Source organism: Tachysurus fulvidraco, chromosome 23, assembly GCF_022655615.1.
Source record: "Tachysurus fulvidraco isolate hzauxx_2018 chromosome 23, HZAU_PFXX_2.0, whole genome shotgun sequence".
Taxonomy (NCBI): Eukaryota; Metazoa; Chordata; class Actinopteri; order Siluriformes; family Bagridae; genus Tachysurus; species Tachysurus fulvidraco.
The window spans coordinates 17,376,284-17,393,950 of NC_062540.1; the positions used below are offsets into that span (position 1 = coordinate 17,376,284).

General features: G+C 37.2%; 1 protein-coding gene across 2 annotated transcripts; it reads left to right on the forward strand.

The window, feature by feature from the left end:
• The first annotated feature begins 10,723 nt into the window (after nt 1-10,723).
• LOC113658909 (polymeric immunoglobulin receptor-like) lies at nt 10,724-13,654 on the forward strand. 2 transcript variants are annotated; one of them, XM_027171401.2, is made up of 7 exons: nt 10,724-10,865; nt 10,979-11,281; nt 11,535-11,864; nt 12,006-12,146; nt 12,500-12,607; nt 12,738-12,775; nt 13,086-13,654. In XM_027171401.2, exons 1-7 carry the CDS (start codon nt 10,826-10,828, stop codon nt 13,146-13,148), a joined length of 1,023 nt encoding a protein of 340 aa, XP_027027202.2. In that variant the 5' UTR covers nt 10,724-10,825; the 3' UTR covers nt 13,149-13,654. The 2 variants fall into 2 exon arrangements, with proteins under 2 accessions (XP_027027202.2, XP_027027203.2); XM_027171402.2 differs by lacking the exon at nt 12,738-12,775.
• The last annotated feature ends 4,013 nt before the right edge of the window (nt 13,655-17,667 follow it).

Genomic DNA, 17,667 nt, shown 5'->3' on the forward strand with positions numbered 1-17,667 from the left:
ACCACGACCAATTATTAACTTATCCATCAATAGACAGACAGACAGACATAGATAATAAAAAAAAGAAGGAGATATAGGGAAAGAAAAGCGAAACGTAAGGGGAAGAAGCAAAGACAGATAGATGTACAAATCCAAAAGGTTGAAGAATTGGTTGAAGAGTTAAAAGATCTGAATATGTGTGTTTAAAAGAAGACACCGAGGGATCAGACGCTGTACCTAGACAGCTGGAGAAGATTCCAAAAGAAAAAAGAAGACTATAATGCATTATGTGTTATTATGTTTTATTTTCAGAATGTTCAACAAAAATTCTGAAATGCTTTCTTTTACTCATAATCATGTATCATCATGTAATAGAGTTGATTAGAATAATCTTGTGTATTTTACTGTAAACTTTCTAGTAGTAAACACTTATAAAGCCTACTATGTATTACTGAGAGTCTTTGCACACAAGTGTTTCAAGGCCTGACGTTAAAAGTGAAGCCTTCTGTGTATTCGCGGGGAGTAATCTGCATGCGCAGTGTTTTATAGCTTGCTGTCAAATTCCACGGCAAGGGAAAGATTCAGTTCTATATAATCACAGCCTGAGAAGTTGCAGGAAGTATGACCATATATAGAAGTGTTAACCGTGAGGTTAGAAAAGAAAAGACATTAGCAGCGCACACAGAGTCGACTGGCGAGATATGTTTGGGAAACCGAGAAGTATTTATGAAATAAGATGGTAGCCGTCTAAAAGGCACAAAGCCAACCAAACCTGACAGCCAAATCTGGCCACAGTAAAAAAGTATAAAAGTATATATATATGTTTCTTGGTTTGTTATAATCTTTGCATCTTAAAACCTTTTACTTATTCTAGTACTGTTTGATTATTTGAAGGAAGTTTTTATTTGTAATCTTTTTATTTTTATTTTACATTTTTATTACATATTTACACACACCTATTTGTATTACACTACTTTTAATAAAAACAAGGCCTCCCATTGTGAGGATCCTGAAAAGACAAAAAGGTATAAGTCTGCCTCCTTCATTTTAAGATTCAAACAATAGTTTAAGTAGAAGACCTTGGAGAGGAGCCTTTGTTAGAAGACCGAGAGGACTTCGAAGGACACCTGCGTTCAAGGTAAGACCAACTTCTAATAGTTGATCTTGTGTTTCCAACACGACCTCGTGCAAATTAAGATACACTCCTTAGTGGGGGCGCGTAAGGTTTCCTACGCAATCCGAAAACATGTGTCGCTAAGGGGCAAGTATGTCAGTATAATTACTTCATCAGGTAACCTGCGTACTCGGGTAACCTGCATACTCGGGTAAACGGCGTACTCGAAAAAGTACGTCTTGAAAAAGTATGAACTCTTTCTTAAATGGTTCCACATTAGATAATGATTAGATAAACAATAAAGATTCTACATGTCATTACTCAAATTAACAGAACAGTGCTCTTTCTCATTCTGGCATCATGAATTTATTTTTACACCGGTTCTACTGAACTGTTTGGGATTTGAAAGAACTGACCAAGCAGATTTGACTTCCTGAACTTTAAATTTAATTATTGAAATTTTAACTATTAAAACTAACAGCTTTTAACTTGCAAGCTTTTTTTTTCAATTTTATAATGATTGTGAAAGTAAACCGATCCAGTCCATCAGAATAATAGTCTGCACAACACACACTACCACAACCTGAGATTGTACAGCATATATTACACATATTTGTCCATAATCTGCGCTTGCATAAAAGAAAAAACACCTCTATTCCCATATTCCCACCTGTATATACAATTCTGGTTCATATAAATTCTATTTTTTTCTTTTTTTCAAAGCATTTTACTACACATTTTACTGTAATTATTTGTATACATGACCAATGAAATTTGAATTTGAACTAGAATAAACTAGAATGAGATTTTATTCTAGTTCAAATTGACAACTATGGAAAAACTATTAGGAACTATGAACGGATCAGCGTAGATCTGTCAGGGATCAGCACGGACTTTTGCCCATGTGCGTTTGTTGTTGTTTTTGTCACGTGATTGCCCCGCCTTCGTCTGCTCCTCCCGGTCATCACACCTGTTCCCCATTGTGTGTGATTGTCCCTTTCTGTATATATGTGAGCTGCGTTGCCATAGGCAGCGCAGATTCATTAATGCTGTAGTTACGTGTTGTAATTAGTCTCGTTAGTTCCCCGTGTAGTGTGGATTATGTTTGTCTTCCTTATGTACAGTATTAAACCCCTTTCATTTGAAGCTATCCTGTGAACGGGTCTGTCTCCACTCCTTCCGTCTCCGGGGTCTGACAGAATGAATCTGCCTAAAGACCATGCAGACCCAGCAGGATAGCTTCCAGCTCAGACCGTCTTTTTTTTCCTATCCCCCTTGGATTGTTCCGTCAGTTCTTCCGGCCCTTTTCCCGGTAACATCGGTCCGCATTTTTTCCGGTGAGGGACGCCGCTCTGTTTCCGGGTCAACTGAGGAGGACGTCACCTCACTACATTTGCGGAGGATGTCACCATCCTAGTGGGGTCCCTTTTTTATTTTTTTGGTGCCCTGCGGCATCGCCCTGCATCTCTCTGGTGAAGGACGCCGCTCCGTTTCCGGTTTCTCCGAAAAGGACGTCGCTTCACTTCTTCCGCGGGGGGTGCTGCAGGCCCGAGGCAGGGGCTCTTTCCCACCCTCCCGCCGTTTTCCCAGCTCGTCGAAGCGAGGGTTTGGCCGCGTCGCGTCGGGGGATGCTGCTCGGCCCTTCAGCTCGGTTGTAGACGTCGCTCAGCCCTATCCGGCTGCGCCGCCGTGTGCCCTGCTCCCCCCACCTGCCTCGCCGTGTGCCTTGGCTCCCCTCACCTACCTCGCCATGGTCCTTGCTCCCCCTGCCTGCCTCGCCGTGTGCCTTGGCTCCCCTCGCCTACCTCGCCGTGGTCCTTGCTCCCCCCACTGGCCTCGCCGTCGTCCTTGCTTCCCTCACCTGCCAATCGAGGTGGACCTTGCCCCCCCGGACCTTGCCGAGTTTTGGCACTTTCGGGAGCCACGCCTTGAGGGGGTTCTGTCAGGGATCAGCGCAGATCTGTCAGGGATCAGCACGTACTTTTGCCCATGTGTGTTTGTTGTGGTTTTTGTCACATGATTGTCCCGCCTTCGTCTGCTCCTCCCGGTCATCACACCTGTTCCCCATTGTGTGTGATTGTCCCTTTCTGTATATATGTGAGCTGCGTTGCCATAGGCAGCACGGATTCATTAATGCTGTAGTCACGTGTTGTAATTAGTCTCGTTAGTTCCCCGTGTAGTGTGGATTATGTTTGTCTTCCTTATGTACAGTATTAAACCCCTTTCATTTGAAGCTATCCTGCACCGTCTCCGGTGTCTGACAGAACAATGTGACATGGCAACCTTCGACTGCAAATGAAAAGCTGTTAGTTTTAATAGTAATGAAAGTAAAATTTCAAGAAGTCAAGTCTGTTGAGTCAGTTCTTTCAGTTCCCAAACAGTTCAGTAGAACTGGTGTAAAACTAATACATAAATGATGCCAGAATGAGAAAAAGCACTGTTCTGTTAATTTGAGTAATGACATGTAGAAACTTTATTTAACCATGAGAAAAACTCAATGAAATTAAATATATTTTATAAGAGTGACCTGGCTAAGCAGGAAACAGTGGAAGACACAATAAACATTAAAGACAACAACATTTAGAGATTAGATAGGCGTAGGCCTAATCCATCTACTTTCTCCTCTAAAGGCATTTCAGAGGAAAAAAGGTTAGAGTCTCATCTACTGTACAATCAGCCACAGCCTCAAATCTTCATACCATTTTACATATTTATTTTATGACCTTTGGTGATGCTATACTGCACTTCATACCTCAAAAATCCAAAATAATCCACTGTAAGTCATTTACAAACAAATTAAACATTTTTCAACATGTAATCTCTGTTTATATACAAAACACTGTTTTTTTTTATTCATTTGTGTTTTTTTATTGCTTTTTCTTTGTTTTCTGCTTGTGCTTCCTATTGATCCTTTTGGTTTGACATCATGACATAGATGACCTGACATCATTCAAATATGGAACTCTGTAAATTCTGCTACTTCTGCTGCTATAAAGTGTAAAGCATAAATAAAGCATAAATATACAGTGTGTGTATATATATATATATATATATATATATATATATATATATATATATATATATATATATATATATATATATATAGTGTGTCGCTCCTGATCCACATTAAGACATTAAAGACAAAAAAATCATCTCAACATGCCAAACCTTGAGTCGGATGACCTACATCAGCACACAGACTTCATTGGACACATTTCACTCCTGTTAGCTAAAATCTTTAATCTGAGGCTTCAGTTGGTCCACAAGCTCTTCTGATGCAGTTATTCTTCCTTTTTGTGCAAAAAGAGCTCTCTCTACACCGGGGCGGGGGGTAATTACTTTTGCACGTTTTGTGCAGCTACAGCATAGATATCACAAACTCATATCAATATTCTTATATTCTTAATAAAAATGCAAAAATAGATTTGTGTTAAAGATTCTTTTGATTTTTATCTCATTTATCTCTTATAACAAAATGATTTTTAAAGAACAAAAATGGCTATGTCTGTATTTACCTGGCTGCAAGGTGTGAATTATCCACTAGGTGACAGGAGAGCCATTTAAATCAAAGAACCTTGAGCATTTCGATTGAACAAGACCTTATATTTCTGAGTATTTCAAAACACTTAGTTAAGATCAAGAATTCAGGCTATCTAATGTTTATACTTCCTGGTGATCCTGTTGCAGCGTCCTGCAACCTCATCACTGTGGGCTGGGTTCGATTCCCAAACAGGAGGATAACCCAGCCACTGGAGAGCTAACTCTCAGTGCTGGTCACAAGTCCAGGTAAAATTATAGGGTTGTGTCAGGAAGGACATCTGGGGTATAAACCTGTGTCAAATCAAGTGCGTGGACCAGATGAACCACTGTGGTGACCCCAGAAATGGAGCAGACAAAAGAACAACAACTGTGTAATGCTATTGTGGTAGCTCAGTGGTTAAGGTGTTGTGCTACTGATCGGAAGGTCATGGGTTTGAACCCCACATCCAGCCTGAGCAAGGCCCTTAACCCTCAGTTGCTCAGTTGTAAGTCACTCTGGATAAGGTTGTCTGCTAAATGCTGTAAATGTAATTATATTAGAATATTCTATAAGTATTAAAAAGCATATGTTTAAAGACAATTAATCATTGTAGCTGGTTTAAAGACATTCATTCATTCTACAGGAGCAATACACCTTAAGACCTTTACTTTTAGACCTTCAGTGAGAAGAGGCCAACCCTGTGAGGATCCTGAGGAATCTAGAGATGTACCAGCTCCAGTTGAATTCTGCATGATAAGAATTCAATTATACAAAAGAGTACTGTAGAGTATCTGACTGCAGAATGGACATTATTCATAATAACACTCTCTGGTGTTTATAACAGTTTATAGTCATACCCTCCAGAGTCAGCCATATGAGGATGAGGTTCACTTTTGAGTCTGGTTCCTCTCAAGGTTTCTTCCTCTTCCATCTAAGGGAGTTTTTCCTCACCACAGTCACCTTAGTCACCTAAGGCTTTTAATTAGGGATAAATACAAACACATTTAAATTTAAGACTATTATTAATCTTGAATTTTTGTATATTAATCTTTGTATAATAAACTTTCTGTACCATATTTCTTCTGTATTTTTAAAGCTGCTTTGAGACAATATCCATTGTTAAAAGTGCTATACAAATAAAGTTGATTTGATTTGAATAATTAATGTGTTATGTTGATGTATTATAATCACATCATGATGCAGGGCATAAACATGACATGATGTTATCAAATCTTATGATTTTTTTGTTGATGTCAATTTTATTTTAATTGAAATTAACACCTCCATGGTTGGGGGTTCGATTCCCGCCTCCGCCTTGTGTGTGTGGAGTTTGCATGTTCTCCCCGTGCCTTCGGGAGTTTCCTCCGGGTACTCCGGTTTCCTCCCCCGGTCCAAAGACATGCATGGTAGGTTGATTGGCATCTCTGGAAAATTGTCTGTAGTGTGTGAGTGAAAGAGTGTGTGTGTGTGCCCTGTGATGGGTTGGCACTCCGTCCAGGGTGTATCCTGCCTCGATGGCAGATGACGCCTGGCACAGGCTCCCCGTGACCCGAGAAATTCGGATAAGCGGTAGAAAATGAATGAATGAATGAATGTTTATATCCATCTAGGTTTAAATACATTAGCAAAGAAAATGTCTGTCAGATGTCATTTGCTCAGTGATAATAAATTAAATATGACGTGTTAAAGGAAAGAAAGTGAAAGAGTCAGTTTTCGGTTAAAGTCTAAATGCCATTCTTTTCCAGTTCCGGCATTTCTTCATGAAAGATGGTTTTGAATATTATAGTGGTCTGGGAAACACCAGCTGAAAAAAAGGCAAAAAATGTTTTTTTTTTTTTCATTTCATACTTGGAGTAAATTACCAGAATGATGTGTATATATTTTATTTCATTTTTCATCTTGCCTGTCATTCTATAAAGACCATGTTGGATATGGACAACAGATGTCAAACAGCTTGCCAGCTAAACATGATTTCTTCATGCACTGAACGTCAGGCTTTGATCAAGGCGTAGGACATAAAGCCTGAATCAAATGAAGTGAAATGGGCCTAAGCCTGATCAGTTCAGTTAGTAATCACATACTGGCTGTTAACACGTCCGTGGTGCTTCTCATCCAGTCAGAATAAAACCTCAAATGCAAATTTCTCCTTTTTCACTTGTGGGTGAAAATAAAATGCTTTACTTACGGTTAAGATGCATGAGAAAAGAAAAACAGATTTCACTTCATGAAAGCCTATAGTTTTCTGATCTATTTAACAAAGAAGAATGAATTTTAACCATGTAAAAGGTACTCCAAGCTGATGGACATACAGAACAAGACTCCAGCTATATTCAGGTCTAAATGAATGCCATATTTCGTTTGGTACAGTCACTAAATCACAAAGCTTTTTATTTTTATTCTGACAGCTGTTAAGAGGTTGTGTACCTTTTTTTTTTTTGGCTTTTCCCTTTGCCAGTAGTCGACACTAAGCTATACAAAGACAAACATAAAGAAATATGTTAACAAATATAGCAGTGCAACAATACATTGAACAGTCATATTTCTGCATATTACAAGTATACACAGATGGCCCTAAAGATCCTGAATCTGGAAGAACAGCATCAGCAGTATATATTCCCCAATTCAAAGTCAAAATATACAAACGCATTTCAGAACATGTATCGGTTTTTACTGCAGAGATAACAGCAATATTTCTAGCACTCCAGTGGATAGAGGAAGTACAGCCAACAAAAACAGTCATTTGTACAGATTCCCTTTCAGTTTTGAATAGCTTGCTAAGTGGAACATAAACAGCCAGACAAGATATGATCATTGAAGTGATGCAGAGTCTATTTAGAATAAGACAATATGGAATTATGGTAAAATTTCTGTGGATACCATCACATATGGGTGTGGAAGGAAATGAGGAGGTAGACCATCTGGCTAAACAGGCCTTAAAGCATGCACAAATTGACATTAAAATGTCAATGAGTAAAACAGAGGTAAAAGGGATAATTGCAAAAGAAACAAGAAAGAAACGGCAGAAGGAGTGGGATAGTGGAACAAAAGGTAGATACTTTCATCATGTTCAAGAGAACGTAGGGCTAGAAAGAAGAAAGTATGGCAACAGGAAAGAAGATGTTTTAATGTCAAGAATGCGTCTCGGACATTGTGCATTAAATCAGGGTCTATATAAAATGGGTAAACATGAAAATGGAAATTGTGATAAGTGTGGTCAGGCAGAATCAGTAAAGCATGTACTTATAGAGTGTGATGCATATGCAGGAGCAAGAAATAAATTAATTCAAGCTCTACGATAAATGATTTCTCCCTTCGGGTTCAATTAGGAAACGAATCAAAGCAGTTTAGGCTATTCCAGGAATTAGTTATTTTATTAGAACAAACAAAACTGATCAATAGAATTTAACATACAGTTGTATTATTAATTTTTATTTTATTTCTTTATTTCTTTTTTTTCCCAACCATTATGCGCTCCACACTCCAGTCCAGTAGGTGGCGGTAAATGCACCTAAAGTTGGTTTGCCATCCGCCAATAAAAATGAGACGAAGAAGAAGAAGAAGATCGCCACCTGCTGCTTCTCCGCTTCACCAGCAGATGGCGCAAGCGGGGGGTTAACGAAGACCAAAGAACGGCAATGATGATAACAGATTAGCTAAAATGGAGCAACGTTTAAGTTAGGCTTTAAAAAAGCTCATTATAAGACGAAATCATAGTTACATTTATTGACGTGTATAAGCAGGTTACACCACTTATAAAACGTTTAATTTTATGAATTCATTTCACGATGTGTAATATTTGCTTCTGTGCGTAAATCTATAATATGCTGAGATAGAGTGTGTTGTTGTGTATGTTCTTGCACCTTAGAATCGATTGAGTGTATGTAATAAACATATATACATAAATAAATGTAATCGTTTTGTGACGTCATAATTTCATTTCAGCAGACAAAGAGGCCAACCTCAGGGTCAATCACCTATTCATACAGAAATCACTGCCTTTATGGACTTTATGAATTAATTATTCTTAATTTTTTTTTTTTGTTGTTGTTGTTGTTTGTTTTACAATTTTGTACCCCTTTGAAACCTAATAGCATGGATTCATTATCTGATCATTAAACCAGTCTTTCTAACTTTTTATCTATCTATCTATCTATCTATCTATCTATCTATCTATCTATCTATCTATCTATCTATCTATCTATCTATCTATCTATCTATCTATCTATCTATTTATTTATTTATTAGAAATTTATGAGAGAAAATAATCAGTATCATACAGTTGTCTCTTTTAAAGCCTTAACTTGCTCCCAGACCTCACAATCTATACTATATACTATAGGGGTGAGGTTAAAGTAGGAACTGTAGGGGTGTTTAATGTTATTGCCCCTTAAAGCTATTGTCCCACTTTCACCTTTACTTTCATTCACTTATTTATTTATTATAATTTTTTCCTCTGTGAGTTGAGCATGTGTGTCCATATGATCAGAAGATACTATATTGTAATTAGATGCGTCTTGCCCATTGTTGAGTCAAGTGGATTTTATATTATAAAAATGAGCACATCAGTGAATGAAAATTGATTTAAATTATCCGACTTCTCCACTCTGGGAATTTCACCCAGGGAATTAACATGCACAGGTTCGAATCACCAGTAATGGTGATGTGAGTAATGGTCAGAGACATTGGCCACCATAGAAAAATAGTCAGACAATTCTCAAATAAAAGCACCATTAAAATAAATGAACACATGTTTCTTTCCTACACGCCCGCTAAGAGTCAACAACAAAGACAAGGAAGGGAACTTCATCCTACAAACAGAGGTGGAAGGACAGAATAAACTGTCCAAGCATACCTTAATTATACACACACACACACACACACACACACACACACACACACACACACACACACACACACACACACACACACACACACACGCACAAAGACTTGTGAAAGTGAAGAGCACAACAGCACTAATGAAGGAGCAGTCTTCTATCCCCAGTGCTCAGACAACAAGAAGCACATCAGGGAGAAGAACAATGGAATAAATTTTTAGTTGATATTGTGTTCAGGCTCAGCTATCCAAACAAATACAGGAAAACCCACAATACTAATAATGAAAACAATAACAAACAGCAGTTATATCAACTTAAACAATCCAAATCCTTAATCATTCATTCAGCTGTTGCAGTAAATAATCAGCTCAGAGAGGACTGGAAAGGTGGTGATGCTGTTACGTCTGACCTACCCAGAGCCAAAGACATGTATATTAGGAGCCCAGAGATGTAAGTTACCATCAATCAGATTTAATGACCACTTGGAAAATGGCAACAGACGAATCAGTACCAAAGTGGGAGGCAAATATACTTAACCTTGCTATATTTCCCCTAAGTGATATAATGTAAATAATGTATTCCAACTTCACACCCAGTGTTTCTAGTATAGGCTCCAGACCCACACGGACCTGACCAGGATAACTCCTTTACTGAAGCAGGATTAAGAAATAAATTCATTCATTCACTCATTTTCTACCGCTTATCCGAACTTCTCGGGTCACGTGGAGTCTGTGCCTATCTCAGGCGTCATTGGGCATCGAGGCAGGATACGCCCTGGACGGAGTGCCAACCTATCACAGGGCACACACACACTCTCATTCACTCATACACACTCACACACTATGGACAATTTTCCAGAGATGCCAATCAACCTACCATGCATGTCTTTGGACTGGGGGAGGAAACCGGAGTGCCCCGAGGAAACACCTGAGGCACGGGGGGAACATGCAAACTCCACACAAACAAGGCGGAGGTGGGAATCGAACCCTGGAGGTGTGAGGCGAACGTGCTAACCACTAAGCCACCGTGCCCCCCCCCCCCATGAAATAAATAAATTAATATAATTAAATGAATAAAGATATATTATAAAGATTATAAAGTATAGATTAGAGAAAGACAGATATGACCGCCATTACATAATACAGTGAAGTGTATAACAGGTCATTAAGAACTTTGGGTTGGTTTCATGCAGATCTGTATTTCTGATGAATAGAATATTGTGTGAAAAGAGGAAATGACTTAACGAGACAGAATTATAAAAGCAGATAGACATCAGAGCACAAAGTAGACAAGAGGATCAGTAGAACTTAACACAGTGAGATAGACAGAGCAGAAGAAAAGAAGCAGAAGTGAAGTGAAGCTGAATTTTATTCCAGGATGAAGATCCTCCTCCTCGTCATCCTTTACCTGATCTCAGGTGAGATAATCATCTTTAGTAAACTGTATGTGATGTTATTTATCCTGGATTATGAGAATATTAAAGGCTCAGTGAGGTTACTGACATGAGTGTGATTTTGGTTTGATTGACAGGTCCAGTAGACTGCTTTGATGTGATTGGTTACTCAGGTGGAAGTGTCATTGTTATCTCTGACATAAACTGGTACAAACACAATAGTAAATATATCTGCAAAGTGAATGAAAAAAACTGCACTGATATAATACGTGCTGACACCAAACGCTACCAAGTTCAAGAAGGAAGATTCAAGTTGTATGCAAACACAGACCACCACTTCTTAGTATTGATTAGAAAGCTGAAGCCACAAGATGATGGAATGTATAGATTTGGACTGGGGGATCAGAGCAACTTGACCATGAACCTAAAAGTTTATAATAGTGAGTAAAAAACGTGTTTACTTGTAACTGTCTCTCCACTCACACAAATTCAAAGCATTAATATTAATTAAGATATATAGAGCTAGTGCTTTATGAACTGTGCAGGATAATACACAACTATAATGCTTTATACAACCATTTATGTATTTTTGTTTATATATATATATATATATATATATATATATATATATATATATATATATATATATATATATATATTTTTTTTTTTTTTTTTTGTTTGTTTAATTGACAGATACATTTTCTGGGCTGCCAAAAATAATAAACGCTTATCTTGGGCAGAATATTACCATCACCTGTAACTATCCAGAGGAGTATGAGAGAAACACCAAATCTGTCGACAAAGTGAATGATGACCTTAAAAATATACCAATTCTTGATACAAACACAAATTTTCAGAACGGCAGATTCTCCATTTCTGATGACAGAAGTGCTAAAGTTCTCAGTGTGAACATCAGCGATGTGAGAGAAACTGATGAAGTATTTTATTTATTTGGTGTGTGGAATGGAGACGGATCAGTCAGATATAGCTCCTACTTTACACAGGTGTGGCTACATGTTACAGGTGAGCATTTTATTTTTGACAAATCACAAAGACTCGAACTAAACCTGTGTGTACAAACAGGATTAGAGTCTTGTCTTAGTCATGGTCTTGTAAAAGTTATATAGCTAATGTTTCCATGATTTTATTCAAACTCATATCTAGAACTGAGCACATTAATTTCCCCAACAACAACAACAACTACAAGAACAACAACAATAACAACAAAAACAACAAAAACAAGAACAGACACCGACCTGATGACCTCAGCAGCACTGATAGAAACTCCATCTGCAGTGTGTTTCAGTAAGAACTCTTTACTCTTTATACATACAGTAACTCACTCTTTCATTGTGTTTTTGTCTTCTTTCCACTACTTTTTGGTTCTCTGATGTTACGGCTTCTGTTGTCCTTTTCTGCAAAATGACAGCGTTAGACCAGCTACTACTAATAATTGTTTCATTTATCTATCATATGCTCTGATGTTTAAAGTTTAAATATGAACCTAATGACAACACTAAACTAAGAACACACACACACACACACACACACACACTATATTGTAATATGTGTTCATACTCATGTATGAAGTTAATATGTTCGGTCTGTTCCTGTTCTGTATTGTGTCAGTATATGTGTATGTTCTGTATTGTGTCCAGCTTCCTCTGTTATCATCATCATCATCAGTGTGTGTGTCTTTGAGACTCTGCTGCTGATCGGAGGATGTGGGATAATGATCTACAAAGTGAGACAGAAGGGAACACAAGGTGAGATTTACACACACACACACACACACACACACACACACACACACACACACACACACACACACACACACACACACACACACACACACACACACAGCTACTAAAATGTTATGTTTGTGTACAATTACAGATTATACACTTTCATTCAAGAGTAAAGAGAATAAACAAGTGAGTAATTGTGTCTGTGTAAGTGTCGGTGTAAGTGAGTGAATGAGTGTGTGTGTGAGTGTAAATGTGTGAGTGTGTGAGTGAGTGTAAATGTGTGAGTGAGTGAGTGCGTAAGTGAGTGTAGCATTATTTTCTGAAGCTTGTTTTGTGAATATAATAGAATTCTATAATGTGATTTACTGACACATTTTATTGTGAATAGAACTTCAGAAATTCTCATTGACATAAAAACACATGACGATGTTAAAATGAACACTGAAGTCATTACTGTGAGAGGATTTAAATGACTATCTTTTTTTTCTGCTTTCAGCTTACACCTGATAACGCTTATTCTGCTTCTGGGTATGAAAACATTAAAACTAGCTCAATGTAAAACTGCTCCAGAGAAAGAGTCAGTCACAACTTCCTGCTTGAGCTGCTGAGTTGTTGAAGGACTGCTAGCTGTATGTGTGTATGTGTTTAGCATTAGTTTTGTTTAATATAAAGTTGATTGTTAGAAATACAAATTATCTGTATGATGTATAAAGACAAATCATTGTGATGATGATGATGATGATGATGATGAATTGCTTGATGAATTGTCTGCTCTGATGTTACTGTGCTTAATTCTGCTCTGTTAATAGAAGTAATTTTATTACAGTTTAAATATGAACCTGTGTCATGAATCTAGCTGATAACAGGAAAGACCTTTGTCATATCATCTCATTCACATCGAACATTTTCTTTTGGTTATACTGTTGATGCTTGAGACGCAGATCTACAGTCTATATAATCGTGTATCCTTGCTATATGTCAAGGAAATTCTCCTTTACTGTATTTATGTACAAATCTTTAGCAATAAAAACAAACTAACGACCTGTCCATTAAACACTGCATTCATTTTTCTCAGCATTCGAAATGAAGTTTTTTCATTCTTGTTGTAACTCCCTTCAAGCACACACAACTTAAGTAAAGTTGGCCCCATATTCCCAGATTCGATTTTCCTGAGTCAATAGCTCCTGAGCTAAAGGGTGTTACTACACGAATAACACCTCTTTTTTATCTTAGTAATGTAGAGAGGCAGCTAAAACCTAATCTTCCACAATATCAGCTTTCCTCCGCGTTGGACAAAATACATAATTCTCTATGTGCGAACACCAAAGAGACAGATTCCAAGGGACCGTCTGCAAAGTGCAAACCCCGAAAAGCAAATACAAATAACAGTCAATAACTTTACTGTAATACACTGTACTGTCACCAAACTCAGAACACACATCACTGATGTCCTATTACATGTACTAAAACACTTATTTTGGAGAAATGATTTTGTTTAATTTTTATGATTTTTCATAATATAAAAAAATCAACAGCTTTACTGTAATACACTGTACTGTCATCAAACTCAGAATACACATCACTGGTGTCCTAATTGATGTACTAAAACACTTATTTTGGGGAAATGTCTTTTTGTTGATTTTTTAATAATTTTATTGATTTGTATTTTATAAAAAATCATAAAAAATAAACAAAAAGACATTTCCTCAAAATACATGTTGTACTATATCAATTAGGATATCAGTGATGCGTGATCTGAGTTTGGTGACAGTCTCACGTCAATTATGCATTTGAGAACACCCTTAAAATGAGGCGTCAAAATAAAAGTCCCACAGCATACAATAGATTGAATAATACATAAAAGTCTAAAGAACAAACACAGCTTATATTCAATGAAAATTGCTATCAAAAGGTAACCAAATAAAATATTATAGCAGCAGTCACACTTGTTATATATAAATCCATTGTTTTTAATAAAAAGAAAACATATATTCAATGATAAACAATTATTAATGCATTAAGGTGACTGATGCTCTGTATATTGGGTATTTATAAAATGTAGAGTTTGCCAATAAAACTTTCATTAATCAGCTGTGCTGTGAAAAAACTTGACAAATTATTTGTACTCAGGTAACCTGCTTATTTGGGTAACCTGCGTACACAGGTAACCTGCGTACTCGGGTAAACTGCGTACTCGGGTAACCTGCTTACTCGGGTAACCTGCGTACTCGGGTAACCTGCATACTCGGGTAAACTGCGTACTCGGGTAATCTGCGTACTTGGGTAACCTGCGTACTCGGGTAACCTGCGTACTCGGGTAGCCTGCGTACTCGGGTAACCTGCGTACTCAGGTAAACTGCATACTCGGATAAACTGCGTTTTTTTGTACAGCGTCTTGAAAAGGTATGAACTCTTTCTTAAATGGTTCCACATTAGATAAAGATTAGATAAACAATAAAGTTTCTACATGTCATTACTCAAATCAACAGTGCTCTTTCTGATGCTGGCATCATGAATTTATTAGTTTCACACCAGTTCTACTGAACTGTTTGAGATTTGAAAGAACTGACCAAGCAGATGTAACTTCCTGAACTTTTCCTGAATTAACAGCTTTTAACTTGCAAGCTTTTTTTTGTTTCATCAATTTTGTAATGATTGTGAAAGTAAACCGATCCAGTCCATCAAAATAATGAACTCTTCTCAGTGTCACTTCTCAGTGAACCCTCAACTAGGACAATAGTCTGCACAACACACACTACCACAACCTGAGATTGTACAGCATATATTACACAAATTTGTCCATAATCTGCACTTGAATAAAAAAAAACACCTCTATTCCCATATTCCCACCTGTATACACAATTCTGGTTCATATAAATTCTATTTTTATTCTTTTTTTAAAGCATTTTACTACACATCTTACTGTAATTATTTGTATACATGACCAATGAAATTTGAATTTGAACTAGAATAAAATTGTGAGATTTTATTCTAGTTCAAATTGACAACTGTGGAAAAACTGTTAGAAACTATGAACATGTCAGGGATCAGCGCAGATCTGTCAGGGATCAGCGCAGACTTTTGCCCATGTGCGTTTGTTGTTGTTTTTATCACGTGATTGCCCTGCCTTCGTCTGCTCCTCCCGGTCATCACACCTGTTCCCCAATGTGTGTGATTGTCCCTTTCTGTATATATGTGAGCCGCGTTGCCATAGGCAGCACGGATTCATTAATACTGTAGTTATGTGTTGTAATTAGTCTCGTTAGTTCCCCGTGTACTGTGGATTATGTTTGTCTTCCTTATGTACAGTATTAAACTCCTTTCATTTGAAGCTATCCTGCAAACGGGTCTGTCTCCACTCCTTCCGTCTCCGGGGTCTGACAGAACAATGTGACATGGCAACCTTCAACTGCAAATTAAAAGCTGTTAGTTTTAATAGTAATCAAAGTTAAATTTCAAGAAGTCAAATCTGTTGAGTCAGTTCTTTCAGTTCCCAAACAGTTCAGTAGAACTGGTGTGAAACTAATAAATACATGCCAGTATGAGAAAAAGCACTGTTCTGTTAATTTGAGTAATGGCATGTAGAAACTTTATTTAACCAGGAGAAAAACTCAATAAAATTAAAAATCTTTTATAAGAGTGATCTGGCTAAGCAGGAAACAGTGGAAGACACAATAAACATTAAAGACAACAACATTTAGAGATTAGATAGGCGTAGGACTAATCCATCTACTTTCTCCTCTAAAGGCAGTTCAGAGGAAAAAAGGTTAGAGTCTCATCTACTGTACAATCAGCCACAGCCTCAAGTCTTCATACCATTTTACATATTTATTTTATGACCTTTGGTGATGCTACTGTACTTCATACCTCAAAAATCCAAAATAATCCACTGTAAGTCATTTACAAACAAATTAAACATTTTTCAACATGTAATCTCTGTTTATATACAAAACACTGTTTGTTTGCTTTTATTATTCATTTGTGTTTTTTTTCTTGCTTTTTCTTTGTTTTCTGCTTGTGCTTCTTATTGATCCTTTTGGTTTGACATCATGACATAGATGACCTGACATCATTCAAATATGGAACTCGGTAAATTCTGCTACTTCTGCTGCTATAAAGTGTAAAGCATAAATATATATATATATATATATATATATATATATAGATATATATATATATAGATATATATATATATATAGTGTGTCGCTCCTGATCCACATTAAGACATTAAGGACAAAAAATCATCTCAATGTGGCGGTACCAGGGGGGGATATGAAGGTGCTAGAACATTTATTAATAAAATACAAATAAAGATATCCGTTTCGACTACGCCACCTTGGGAATTTCACCCAAAGATTTCAAAAAGGGACACCTACAACTTGCATTCACAAGTTCGTACCACCAATTAGAGTCAGAGACATAGGTAACGATACAAAGTTCTCTTTATTGACAACAATAAAACATTCGAATAACAAAAAAACATTCAGCCAAACAAGCTACAGATCTCGTTCTTGAACAGGTTGAGAGACAGGGACTAGAGCTTACCAGCATAGAAAAGCAGATAATCGGACCATGCTCCTAAGTATATCACTGTACTTCACTGTGTACACACACACGCACCCACACACAGTGAGATGGCCACTGCACACTTGTGAGGAAATACCACCACCAAAACCAGTCCTTCATCCCTAGTGCTCAGGCCCTGCCAAGAAAGATATATATGGTATAAACCACAGTCACATTAAAAACTAAAACAACAAGAAAACAAAAGTAAACAATTAAAGTTTCACAACCAATAAATAATTCCAATAAATCAAATCAAAATTTTAAATGAATACTTCAAAAATAATAATATATTGTAAAACTAAAAACAGACAAAACAATATGGAACAACCACAAAAGGAAAATAACCAAAAGATAACTTAGAAACCCGTTGGAAACAGATCTGTGGACAGATCTGGAAACACGTTTGGAAACACGTTTGGAAACAAATCTGGCAACCGGATTGAAACCCCGTTTGGAAACTTGATTAAAAAACCCGCTGGAAACAGGACAGCACTGCAGCCATACAAACGTGG

Bases quoted from the DNA above. Each gene is read 5' to 3' on its own strand.
- LOC113658909 (XM_027171401.2), top strand. From the start codon at position 10,826: ATGAAGATCCTCCTCCTCGTCATCCTTTACCTGATCTCAG. The intron at 11,282-11,534 runs GTGAGTAAAAAA...TTTAATTGACAG, and splicing joins GAACCTAAAAGTTTATAATA to ATACATTTTCTGGGCTGCCA. The intron at 12,147-12,499 runs GTAAGAACTCTT...TATTGTGTCCAG, and splicing joins TCCATCTGCAGTGTGTTTCA to CTTCCTCTGTTATCATCATC.